The sequence below is a fragment of the Sceloporus undulatus genome, chromosome 1 (assembly GCF_019175285.1).
Source record: "Sceloporus undulatus isolate JIND9_A2432 ecotype Alabama chromosome 1, SceUnd_v1.1, whole genome shotgun sequence".
Taxonomy (NCBI): Eukaryota; Metazoa; Chordata; class Lepidosauria; order Squamata; family Phrynosomatidae; genus Sceloporus; species Sceloporus undulatus.
In genome coordinates this window covers 272,925,469-272,938,073 of record NC_056522.1, presented here as the reverse complement: position 1 = coordinate 272,938,073, position 12,605 = coordinate 272,925,469, and the positions used below count along the sequence as shown (strand labels likewise).

The window sequence follows — 12,605 nt, the reverse complement described above, 5'->3', positions numbered from 1 at the left end:
ACAAAAATTATTTCACTAGCTTTTGAAGCACACTACCTTCATGAGACAAAGATGGTAAAAATTATATTGTACAAACAAATAGGTTTGGCTCTTGTTTTGAAAGTCAGAGGTGTGACTCCAACAACATCATCTTTCTCCTGTATATGATTTTAACTTCCTTGCTAGTGTGCTCTGAAAGCAAACATAATGTATTTGTGCATTCTGATTGGCCTAATAAAGCTATCATCACAATGTGTGTTTTGCATTATGTTTTCACTTGTACACTCCCCAGAGAACTCTGGTTATAGGGCAGTTCCAACAGAAAGGCAGACAGACATACAAAGCATTTGATGAAGTAGGCTCTTCCCAATGGGGGTTACTTCCAAAATAAATTGCTTAGACTTTAAAGTTCCACAGGAGTCTTAATTTCTCTTTTCTTGTAATTCCTGTCTCCCTTTAGAGATTTATGAGGACACACTGGAAGAGTTATGGTGTTCTTGGACAAGAAATTCCTAAGAGACACTGAGTATCTTTTAACAGTTGTGAGAACATATTTCTCTAGATTATTGTTGTGGCTGCGATCAGCTTAGCGTTCATCTGCCCTCCCCAAAAAGCTTAGCCATGAGAAAGTTGAAATATTTCTCCAAATGAAATAGTGTCCTATGTACTAAATATAAACTGCCTCTAAATGTTGATAATTTATTTAGTCAAAACAGCACCAGCCATGCACAACAGTAAGTATCATCAAACTTGGAGGAGCCCAAGATTTGCACAAGATTTTATTTAAAATAGGAAGAAATTAGTGAGACCCCAAAACAGGGCCATGAGTACTATGCCAAATGCGCATGATGCTTCAGCTGGTACTGCTAGTGCAAAGGTGAACAAACTGTACCATGAGGGTCACACTCAGCCTATCAGACCCAAAAGTGTCTGCAGCACCACCACCACCCCCCCCAGAAAATGGGGATGCTCCTGCACTTTGGAAGTCCCAGTACTGCTTGCTGCACCTGGCCCTATTTTGGACCTTGGGTTGTAGTTATAATCAACATGCAAGGAGGGGAGTTTGGTAGTCTTGTCCCCTGACATGAAGAGCAACAGGCTGAAGAGGACTGGCACCTTTGCATGAGGAAGTTCTGTATGCAATACAGAACCCTTGGAAATCCATATTCTTGATCACATGGCAAGTCTATTTTGATAGCTATCAGAATATTCTTAAAACACATAGTACATCCATACATTTGGCAATAACCATTTTTATTCTTGACTGGCTTTTCGGCACATGGGAACAGCAATGTACATGGAACATAAAACTTTTTTTTTTAAAAAAGGCAAAGACATGAAGAAATGAATATGCTCTATTTGTACCAATATTCAAGATAATAACTCAAAGAAGCAATAAACCTTGAAACATTTATGTTATTTATCTTATATGAAAATATTTTTAACATATGCTTTGCTTTTAATTATAGTAAACTAGAAGCCTGTGCTAAAGGTAAATTCACAGCTGAATATAGAAGTTGTTTACACAGATAAAGATTTTTTTTAAAAAAACTGATTGCACTTTGCATCTATGACCTACTTGAAGTCTACTACTGTTACCCATTTCAAACAAATCTGATTATGAAAACTGCCACAGGTACATCAACTTTAAACAATGCTTAAAAGCTGACACATTTATCTCTTTCCATCATTTTCAGAAAGGCATAACATTTATTTCTATTACATTTTGGTGAAAACGACTGGTATACATTCTTGAGGCTTCTCAAGGTAGGTATGAGTTGACTCATTCATTTAGTGATGCTTTGAGCAGTGGTTAAAAAATTAAGATTTTTTGCCATATTAAAGTTTAAGGCAGCAGCTGTTGGTAACGTTACATCGTGCACGTTCAGTTTCAGTCTTAAGTTAGAATTCTGCCAGTATGACTGTGTTTTAAATAGATTCTCTCTTTCAGAGGGACTCTAGTAGATTCTATGGTGAAATAACAATTTCTTTAGTTACAGAATGCAAGCTCACAAGTTAGGAGTGAAACACCAAGACAGAAAAAAAGGAGCTTCCAGCCACTTTGGAAGTGTGCTGATTACATGACGCATGTTTCCAAAACGGCTGGAAGCTGCACCGAGGCCATGCTCTGGTCCTTTGAACCAGAGCAAAAAGGAGCTGGGATAATTATCTCCTGGAATCATCAGTTGGCCCCAGCAAGCATGGCCCTCTTTCAGAGCAGGTTGTGCAGTCAGTGGGATTTGGATGCACTTCTGGCTGGAGCAGACTCACGCTGCTCTTTTATGTCCATCTGCTCTGGCCCTGTAACTACATATTACAGTGTGCCCTTACTTTACGCAGGGGATCCATTCTGGACTCCCCCGTGTAAAGCAAATACCACCTATGCTTGAGCCCCTTTAAATGAATGGGGCTCATGCACACGGCGGTGCAGCAGTGTGTGCACACCATGGGCACATGCCCCATTTGTCCCTATGGGATGTGCCGCCCCTTCTCCCCGTGCTGCTTTCAGCATATGCTGAAAGCCATGTAAAGCATGCCCGGGCGCACTGTACCACATTATTGGGACAATTGGGAAGGTGAAGTTCTTTCCTCTGCTGTCTTACCTAATCAATGATTCTTATTAATTTCCTAATACTGGTCGTCTGTGATATGAATGGGGAGGGATACCTTTGTGCTGAATTTATATTCTGCCTAATTAATTTTAAATGGTCTTAACTCTATAGATTGTTTTTTAAAATAACATTTACATATGTATTTTTACTGATGTTTTTGTATGTTTTTAGTCTGCATTGGTTTTAATAATTTGTAAACCATCTTGAGTGCCGGTACTGGGGGTATCTAAAACATCTGGAGAGGACCAGATTACTCTAGTAACAAAGGAACAGCGCAACATAGTTTAAAACTTTGCTGCTCCATCCTCCCTATCTGGATTTGGGCATCGAAGAGCAAGGAAAAGATTGAATTTGTGATATTGTTGAACACCATTATTGCTCATGAAGTCCATGTAGTAAAGCATTGGCTATAGAATCCTGTTCCTTGGCATTTTGAAGCTTGAACCAACATGAAATAGCTGTACTGAGTGCTAAGCTGAGATTTTTTTTTTATCACTGGATTATGCGGGAAAAATAGATGACAACAGAATCCAGTTCTTAGCCATGTTTTGCCTAAACTGTTTCTCTTGTATTCCACTTCCACTGAACTCAATTGTATTTACTTCCAAGTAGATGTATACAGAATTAAATGGCTTATCTGCATTTATGGGAAAGGACGTGTCTCTCTTTTGTCATGATGACAATTTCTAAACAATTTTACATGCAATGCACTTAGAGTTGGCCCCTGTGTCTACAGTGAATTATTCAGCTGTTGGCAGTCAAAATCGGACATTGAGCATAGTTTAAGAATGGAAACGAAATGGCATGTTGCTTCCAGAGTTCAAACACAAGATGTGCCATGAATCATTTGCAGAATCTTAAGTTCATCTTATTCTTACTTCTCTAATTCAAGAAGGCTGGAATTTGTCAAGACTGTCATGGTACTTATTAAGTGGTGGTTTTCTTCAGAACGCTTATGTGTGATTTCTCCCATGTTATTAAAAAAATGTCCTGTAACAGGGGAGGAAGATTTTTTAATATTCATCTTGGCCAAGCTATGATAAAACTTAAAGAAGTAAAACTAAACCACAATGAGTTAAATGTAGTTTTTAAATCATTTAACCCTTCAGAGTATGATCACAAAAGACTCATGGAAATCACCAAGTAAAGAACCCCACTAAATATACATTGATGATGTAAAGGTAAAGAACTAGAGAAGAAGAAGATCAGGTCATACTTGGTTTTTGTATTGCTGTTGAATGTTACAATATGAGTATTTCTTAGATGAGATGGATGAGCTATTTCATCATCTGCAGCTCATCCATCAATCTGTAGGGAGAGTGTATAAATTACTCCCATCAGAAAGATACCTTAGGCCCTTTACAGACCGTCGAAAAGCGCCGGCCTGTGGGCAGGGTGAGGGCTAAGCATCTCCACGCTCAAAGCCCTCACCTTACTGCCAAGCACCATCTTGGCACGTGCCCATTCAGACGGCACATGCTATGATGATGCCTCTTTGGCACAGAGCCCAAACAGTGCTGTGCCAAAGGGGCATCATCAAGCTGCATGGTGGTGGCTGTGGTGCCCCTTCGAGGGCACAAAAGGAGCTGGGTTTTCTGACTCCTTTTTGTGCTCTACAGAGGCTGGATCGGTGCTGTGGTGTGCATTTGCTGTGGCACTGATCCAGGGCAGAAAGGGGTGCCATCTTGCCGCCCCTTCCTGCCCATCTGTAGAGCCCCTTAGACTAACAAAAAGAAAGGGTAGAGCTCAGTTGTACTTTTCCCTTGTCTATAAAACACCAATCTCTCCTTGTTTATAAATACATTTGGACTGGAAAGAGGAGTTCTGCCTAAACCATCAGTGTTGTATTAGCTTTTTAGACACCCTAATAAATGAATAAGTGAATAAGTGACCATGCATTTACAGTGTAACTGTATACTCCAGTCCCACTGAAGCCAATGGGCCTACCTCCTAGGTGAATGAGTGTAACACATAGAGGAAGTTCCAGTGAACTCAACAAGAAAAACAAGTATAGAATTGTATGGCAATGAGTTCATACAGTTGTCCCTCTATTTTTGCAGGCATCCATTCCAGAACCCCCCCCCCCTGCAAAAATGGAAATTCTCAGATATTCAAGCCCCATTGGCTTGAATGGCTGAGTGCTCCCACATGTGGCTTTGCATGTGCGCTGCAGGTACGCATACCATTTTAACCCTCCCCGCTTGCTGGTCTGCAAAGGACCGAGACTAGACTCGAAGTCCTCAAAAATGAAGGGACAACTGTAATTCATTATAGAATGAAACTGATGAGAAAGAAGATCTTTTGATTTCCACTGAAAATGAAACAATGGGAGAATAGATTATTATGAATCACGCCATAACAGAAAAGCAAAGTGACACCAAAAACTAGCATGAACAGTAACATGTTCTTTTCAAAACCCTGATTAAAAATTATTTTAAGTATTTAATTTGACTGCAGGGGATTTGAAAAACAGGTAACTGTATACTGCACTGGTCTCTGTACATGCTGAAATGAGAATAACTATTCTAATCATAGAATCATAGAATCATAGAGTTGGAAGAGACCACAAGGGCCATCCAGTCCAACCCCCTGCCATGCAGGAAATCCAAATCAAAGCATCCCCGACAGATGGCCATCCAGCCTCTGCTTAAAGACCTCCAAGGAAGGAGACTCCACTACACTCCGAGGGAGTGCGTTCCACTGTCGAACAGCCCTTACTGTCAGGAAGTTCTCCCTAATGTTGAGGTGGAATCTCTTTTCCTGTAGCTTGCATCCATTGTTCCGGGTCCTGTTCTCTGGAGCAGCAGAAAACAAGCTTGCTCCCTCCTCAATATGACATCCTTTCAAATATTTAAACAGGGCTATCATATCACCTCTTAACCTTCTCTTCTCCAGGCTAAACATTCCCAGCTCCCTGAGTCATGGGGATGTTTAGCCTGGAGAAGAGAATGTTAAGAGGTGATATGATAGCCCTGTTTAAATACTTGCAAAGGAAGTCTTTGTTTTAGTATACATCCAGTCTTGCTAACTGCCCAGTGTTTTCAGAAAGCAGCTATTTGTTAATAAAGTAGGACAGAGTAAAACGGAGATGGGGAAAATGGACAAAACTGTATAAGGATGAAAAAATGTAGCTTATCAAACTAGAAGTATTTAAAGACAATACAGGGCTAGCCCTATTACTGATATTTGGAATGTCATGAAAAGGTAAAAGAGTGTTGTTCATTTTGAGTATGTCTGCACTACACAGTGGCTTCAGTCTAATACTACTTTATCTACTTTTATCTATGATTCAAATATAGTTCAGAAACTTTAAGAGGTATATAATGCAGCTGACAGAAAGTTGGCAGTTGCTTAGTTATGCCAATTACTCACCAGCCATACTAACAAACTATTTATTTCTGGATCAGGGTGGTTTTGACATTTGAAGGCTTTAACAGGAACCATTTCCACTCATAGCAACCTTTCTGAGCTTTACAATAGGCTTCTGGGGCTCTCACCATTGGAAATATAGTTGGCAGGAATTAGACACAAGGCCTGCACAGTGCTGCTTCAACAGTTGTGGGATGCCTTTTGTAGGGATACCCAGTAAGCTCCCTCAATTTTTGCTTTTTAACAGCTACTTAAGATGTTTTTGTTCAGATAGGGTTTTAATGTTTTGTTTTCTGCTATAGCTACAGATGTACTTGATTTTTGTTTGTTTTATTGATGCCCGCGTTTGTTCACATGAGTCCTCATCCAGCTACAGATATGTATCTGGAAACAGGGTTCCTCATCATTCATATCCTTCCATTTGGACGAGGGTGGTAATTGCAGGTTGCCAGCTATCACAGCAGTTAAGAAGCTATAATAAAAGGTCTAGGTTTAATAATGGAGGTTTTATAGTATACAGTATGGTAAGTGAAATTATGCTTCACTGAATAATATAAAGACCAGATGGGTAGAGACTGAAATTAACATTACTTAGTGACACGGCTCATAAAAAATCTTTTGTCCTGATGGCAAGCTCCACATGTGCATCAATATGCTGCGAAGGGCACATAGCTCTGCCCACTTATTTAACAAATAGTTCCTTGTAGGCTTGAGAACTGTGTGTCTGCATCAAACTTTGGCATCCCTAAAATAATTAAAACAGGTGAAGGCAGACTCCATGCACCAGAGGGCCATTTTTGGATCTTTCTGATCCACAGTGGTTTGCAATGCTTTCCTTTTCACAGACCCGGAAGTGATGTTCCAGGAACTAGAGGACACCTCTGGTTAGTTTTGGGGGTTATTTTCTGTAGGGAAGAGTGGGATACAATGTTATAAGCTGCCTTGGGCTTATACCTGTGAAAAATACATGATAATAAAGAAACAAACCATCAGTATTTTAAACAAAAAACAGATTCTCTAGAGTGATTTCTGAGCTGAAAAAGGTATTGTTGTTTTTTGACAGCCAAATTATTTGGTGGAGTCAGGAACCTGAAAGTTTTGCAGGGGCCAAGGGTCACATGCAGCCTATGGTTTACACAATTCCCACTTCTTGGTGTAGGAATGAAGTTTCTTCCTGACCAAGGCACAGAGTGTGATTCTGTAATACAAGTGCTTCTCAGACATTTTACACATGTGATCCCTTGGGACCTTCCAGCCCCACTTGATATGAATAAAATTTGGTTTAGTGTGCATATTTTTGTTCACACATTCATGTATATTCATATTTTAATATTTTATAAGGAAATAGTTCTCCTTCCCCTCTTTCTCTTCTGTCAGGCAGAGGCTCCAAGCACCCTCTTTGCCTTTTTCTTTGCCTTCAGGAGAAAAAAAAAAGTTTGGGAAGCAGAAGTGGAGGAGGGATCAGAGTCTCCAAGTACTGCACCCCTCTTGAGCAAATCTCATGTGTTCCAGGGATCCCACTCCACATTTTGAGAACCAATGCATTACAAGATATCCTAGGAAAGAAATTCCACAATTTTTCCAATGTCCAATTTTTCTACCAGTATTAAAGAATATACAATTTTACATTTTGTTGCAATATAAAGTATTTTGTTATTTCAATTCCCTTGCAGGCTCTAGTAATCAATTTTGCTTGTTTTAATCTCTTGCAGCTACCCAATTCTAAGTGCTTTTAGTGGGGTTTTCCTTAATATTTTCCCCCTCATGTCATTTTTCCATATGTTTTTACATTTCAGGTTGTTTAGCATCTGATTCCTCCTTGAAGCTCAAAGAGGAGGGTATTTGGTTCATTTTTGTGGGAAAACATAGAAGTGAAGTCTTACATTTCATCATCATATTCCTTGGGAGGAGACACTGCGATGACCAAGTCAATCCAATCCTTAAAAAAAAAAAAAAAAAAGGGAAAGGAAAGGAAAGCTTACTCAAGGTTTAATTCTTAAATGATCTGGGAATAAAACTTACCTCTTCCAAACAAATATTTCTTATTAGATTATATTAGGAAGATTGCCATTGTGTATATTGCTACAATTCCTAAACATTAGGCTTCTCAGAGGCCCTATACTGACTGTGATGCTTGCCACTAAGATGTTGATTTTGTAGTTATTTGCCTGGTCACCAAACACTGCAACTCCAAAGAGACATATATAGTTCCATGCAGGGAGTAATGACAGCTAATCACATGGGCTCACCATTTGTTAGTGACACAAACTTTTAGGTAATTAGCCAAACAGCCTATCTATAAGCATCTGAGCTACTGGCCCTGCCCATGTCTCCCTGTTTGTCAGAGATAAAGTGCCTGGGAAAGTTGGGGAATTTCCTTCCCCCTTGCTAAAAAGCAGAACCTTGTGTTACACAGTGGACAGTAATATTTTTTTCTCTCCAGTCCTGTACACTTCCCCATAACGTCTGGAAGGGAAGTAGGGAAAAGGCAGATTCCTTGTCCAGTAAGGAGCACACTGGATTAGAGGGGATGTGTTAGTCCTGGGGTATCCCTGGTGGAGGGCTCTGGTTGGGGCCCTAACCCTCCACTTCCTGTGAGAGGGCTGGGACTTCCTGTCAACTGAACAATAACAAAAGCTATTGCAGCTGTCAAACACCTACTGCATCTGCTAATCACCAAACAGCAATAGCAAACATTTTACATTTTTATACCACTTCACAGTGAACTAAACACACTCTAAGATGTTTACAATGTGTAAGCCAATTGCACCAAACAAACTGTATACTCATTTTACCAACTTATGAAAAGATGGAAGGCTGAATCAACCTGGAGCCCTGTGGATTGAACTCACAACATTGTGGCTGCATTACCCGAATTACCACTGTGCCACCAGGGCTCCAAATAAATCTTCTTTTACATCTGTGGCTTAATTCAAAGATATAGCCATGTTAGTCTGTAGAATCAGTATGTGGAGAGATCTTGTAGCACCTTTGAGACTAACTGAAAGCTTTAGTGAGGGGCTGTACAGACGGGTGGCATGCAGCCGCCCCTTTATTGGCTGGATCTGCCTCTGGAGAGCACAAAAATAGCTGAAAAAAACCAGCTCCTTTTTGCACCCTCCAAGGGGTGCCATAGCCATGGCGGCACAGCTTTATGTCACCCCTTCAGTGCTGCACCATTTGGACGCAGCACTAGAGGGGTGCCATGATGACGCACGCCTTGTAGATTGGTGCATGCCAAAATGGCACCCTGGGGGTGTGGCTAGGGCATCCAGCATGTGGATGCTATGCCCTAGCATCTCCCACAGTCTGCCCCTGAATCTCAAAGGTACTATAAGATCTCTCAACATCAGGCTTAGTTTGTTTCAACATGATCATCCTTAAATCTTTTAGTAATATCATACACCGGTTCATAACAAGTCCTAACAACTTAATTCCATACATACAATCAGCTCATAGAAACTGGCATCTATATGGTAAATTTCCTAATCCCTGGCCACGTTACTTACATAAGTCAATATGTGAATCTGAACATGTGACATAGGCTTCTCTATCCCCATTCCATATCTCTGGTAAATTTTAGCATGCCTAGATAAATTGAGAAGATTGCTAGAATCTCTACTTACAGTTCTTATGATCTGGCATAATTTTGTACTCCATTAATGATGGAAAATGTTTTCCCAATATTTATTAATCTTAACTTCCCAGATGGAAGGAGTTATGATAAACAGTATGATAAATATTTTTCCAAGTGCTTCCAACGATCTTACATAGTCTATAGATATATGTTATCTCTTCAGATATAAATCCTATTGAGTTTAATGAGTTTTATTCCCAGGAAAATATCTATAGGATTACAACTAAATTTAGTAATGGAGGAGCTACATTTCAGATCATAATTTTGACATTTTGAATAGCTCTAGCATATGTTTTTGGATATTAAGTGAGCAAAATATAAATATAATGATCATATTTTAATGGAACTGCTTATAATATTCATGCTCACTAATGAAGTTGTAGATTACCTTGCTTTGTATCACACCATGGTTTTAATATATTATTTGTTTGTTTATTTCATTTGTATGCTGTCTTTCTCCCAGAAGGGACCAAAGGTGCTCAGAGACAAAAAACATGTTATTTCCAGTTTTGGACTCTTGTACCTCCTTCACTTTTATTTCTTTGTAAGTACGATTTGTTAACTCTCAGCTAATGTTTGCAAGTGGGTTTATTACTTATTTTACTACAAGTTCTTAATGAAACAGAAATTTATGAACATCTGATATGCATAATTTAGGTAGGAAAATGCTACCAACTTACCCCACCCATATTCCAGGCCTTTGTAAGGGTTGCTTGAGCCTCATCCAGTTTAACATCCATTAGAATCTTCCCATTTACAGCCATTATTTCATCCCCCTTCACAATGCCTCCTGATAAAGTGAGTACAAGTAAAGTAAGAAAATCAATTCAACAGGCCATCATTGTGAAAGAAAAAAGACTAGCTTTTTTTTTAAAAGGAAGGAATCCTGGATTATTCAAACTGTGTCAAACTACAATAATAACACTCTCTCTCTCTCTCTCTCTCTATATATATATATATATATATATATAGATGAGAGAGAGAGAGAGAGAGAGAGAATTACATAAAAATTTAAATATCATGTTTTTCTAAGAGTTTAAAACATCTTTCTTTCTACTTCCATTTGTGTTTGTGATACCAAGATGCTCTTGGTCAGTTGAAGACAGATCCAAAAATAGGGATTCAGCCGTGTGTTAGATGGGGTACACTCCCCCTAAAACTCAGGTTTCATAGTTGGGGGGTACTTCTGGATTCAGCACTGAGCCTGAAACCCAGGTATAGAGGTGACAGGAGTGCCTTTGCACAGCTAAAACATGTGTGCCAACTGTTCCATTCCTGGCCATGGTGGTACATGCCTTGGTTACATCCCGTTTGGATTACTGTGATGTGCGCTCTACTGGGGCTGCCTTGAACATGTGATTGGAAACTTCCACTGGTCCAAAGAGCTGCAGCTAGGCTTTTAAGTGGAGCTGGCTACAGGGAGCGAACAACTCTCTTGTTGCAACAGTTCCATTGGATGCCAGTCCATTTCCGGGCACAAATCAAAGTGCTGGCTTTGATCTATAAAGCCCTATCCAGCTTGACTCCAGGCTATCTGAAGGACCATATCTCCCTGTATGAACCCCCCAGAGTATTGAGATCAATGGGATAGGCCCTTCTCTCTGTCCCTCCACCCTTTCAGGTGCGTTTGGTGGGAGCAAGAGAAATGCCTTCTCAGTGGCTGCTCCCAAGCTTTGGAACTCCATCCCTAGGGAGGCTAGGATGGCTCCATTCCTGCTGTTCTTCCGATGGCAGGTAAAGACGTTTTTTATGCCACCAGGCATGACATGGATGCTGCTTTGTTTTTGTTTTATAGAGTTTTAAATTTTAAATTTTAATAATGTAATTTTTAATTCTTTGAATTATTTAATTGTTTTGTAAACTTTGTATTTTTAATGTTTTATACTGTTTAACTTGGACTGTTTTAGACTGGTTAGCTGCCTTGAGTCCCTGTACTGAGAGAAAGGCGGGATATAAATAAATGGAATAATAATAATACCAACACTGCAAGGTAGTTCAAGTTGAACAATAATGGCTGGAGAGAAGGTATTTAATGTGTTTTGTAGGTGACTGGGAATTAGATCCTGGATTCTTCCCTCCCCTGCTGCAGTCCAACACTGTTTATTACACCACACTGTTTTTTGAAAAGTAGAAGCCAAATTCTATCAATGTCTCTCTTAGAGCGACAATCATAAGCAGTAATCTGTATGTCACTGCTGTAAAAAAGTTTGTTAAAGACATGATCACATTTTGAGTTCATGTTTAAAACTACTGTAGTAAATAAAAATATAATAAATAAAATTATAAGATATTGTTGTTTGTTGGGTTTTGTGTGCCTTCAAGTAGTTTCTGACTTACAGAGACCCTAAGGTGAACCTATAATGGGATTTTCTTGGCTAGTTTTTTCAGAGTGGGTTTCTCATTACCATCCTCTGAGGCTGAGAGAGTGTTACTTGTTCAAGGTCATTGAGTAGTCTACATGGCCAAACCAGGATTCAAACCCTGGTCTCTGGAGTTCTAGTCCAACACTTAAAACTACTACAACACATTGGCTCTCATAAGATGTTATACTTGTCATGTTTAATTATGTCATTGGTTCCATATTGTCCTTGTTTATCTTCATCCTGAAACTACAGAGGTCACTGCTGAATAGTTGTGAATACAACAGCTTGGTAAATAAATGAGCTTGGTGCTTCATAAACAGTGTCATTTATGTCCACAGACACTGCAATAATGGTGTCAACAGAAGTCATGGAAGCCTTAGACAACAGCAGCTCATTAGTCCCCCCCTAATTGTTTGCATATTAATATCTGATGCTAAAATGGCAGTTTTTCTTTATTATATTGATACTTGTCTCAACAGAAGTTGTATTTTGTATAGCCTTTGGAGCTTTTAAACCCTTTGGTATTTGAGAATTTGGAGTAGTGTCCTTGAGCATCAAACTATTTATTTAGGTTCAAGTGTGTTACACATATTTCCTGATTTGTTTGCTTTATTAAATTAACTGCTGTTTGATTTCTGGGGGATA

The 12,605-nt window shown here is 39.4% G+C and overlaps 2 protein-coding genes across 3 annotated transcripts in view; both read right to left on the bottom strand.

The window, feature by feature from the left end:
• LOC121927575 (phosphatidylinositol 4-phosphate 3-kinase C2 domain-containing subunit alpha-like) overlaps positions 1-12,605 on the bottom strand; it is a 376,515-nt gene that overhangs the window by 268,369 nt on the left and 95,541 nt on the right. The gene's annotated exons all lie outside the window — the stretch shown is intronic.
• Positions 1,216-12,605, bottom strand: part of USH1C (USH1 protein network component harmonin) — a 185,591-nt gene continuing 174,201 nt past the window's right edge. For both annotated transcript variants that reach the window (XM_042461307.1, XM_042461316.1), the window contains 3 exons: positions 10,278-10,387; positions 7,844-7,899; positions 1,216-3,581 (listed from right to left, as the gene is read on the bottom strand). In XM_042461307.1, the coding sequence (XP_042317241.1) occupies positions 3,569-3,581; positions 7,844-7,899; positions 10,278-10,387 (179 nt within the window). In that variant the 3' untranslated portion in view covers positions 1,216-3,568. The remainder of the gene's footprint in view (positions 3,582-7,843; positions 7,900-10,277; positions 10,388-12,605) is intronic.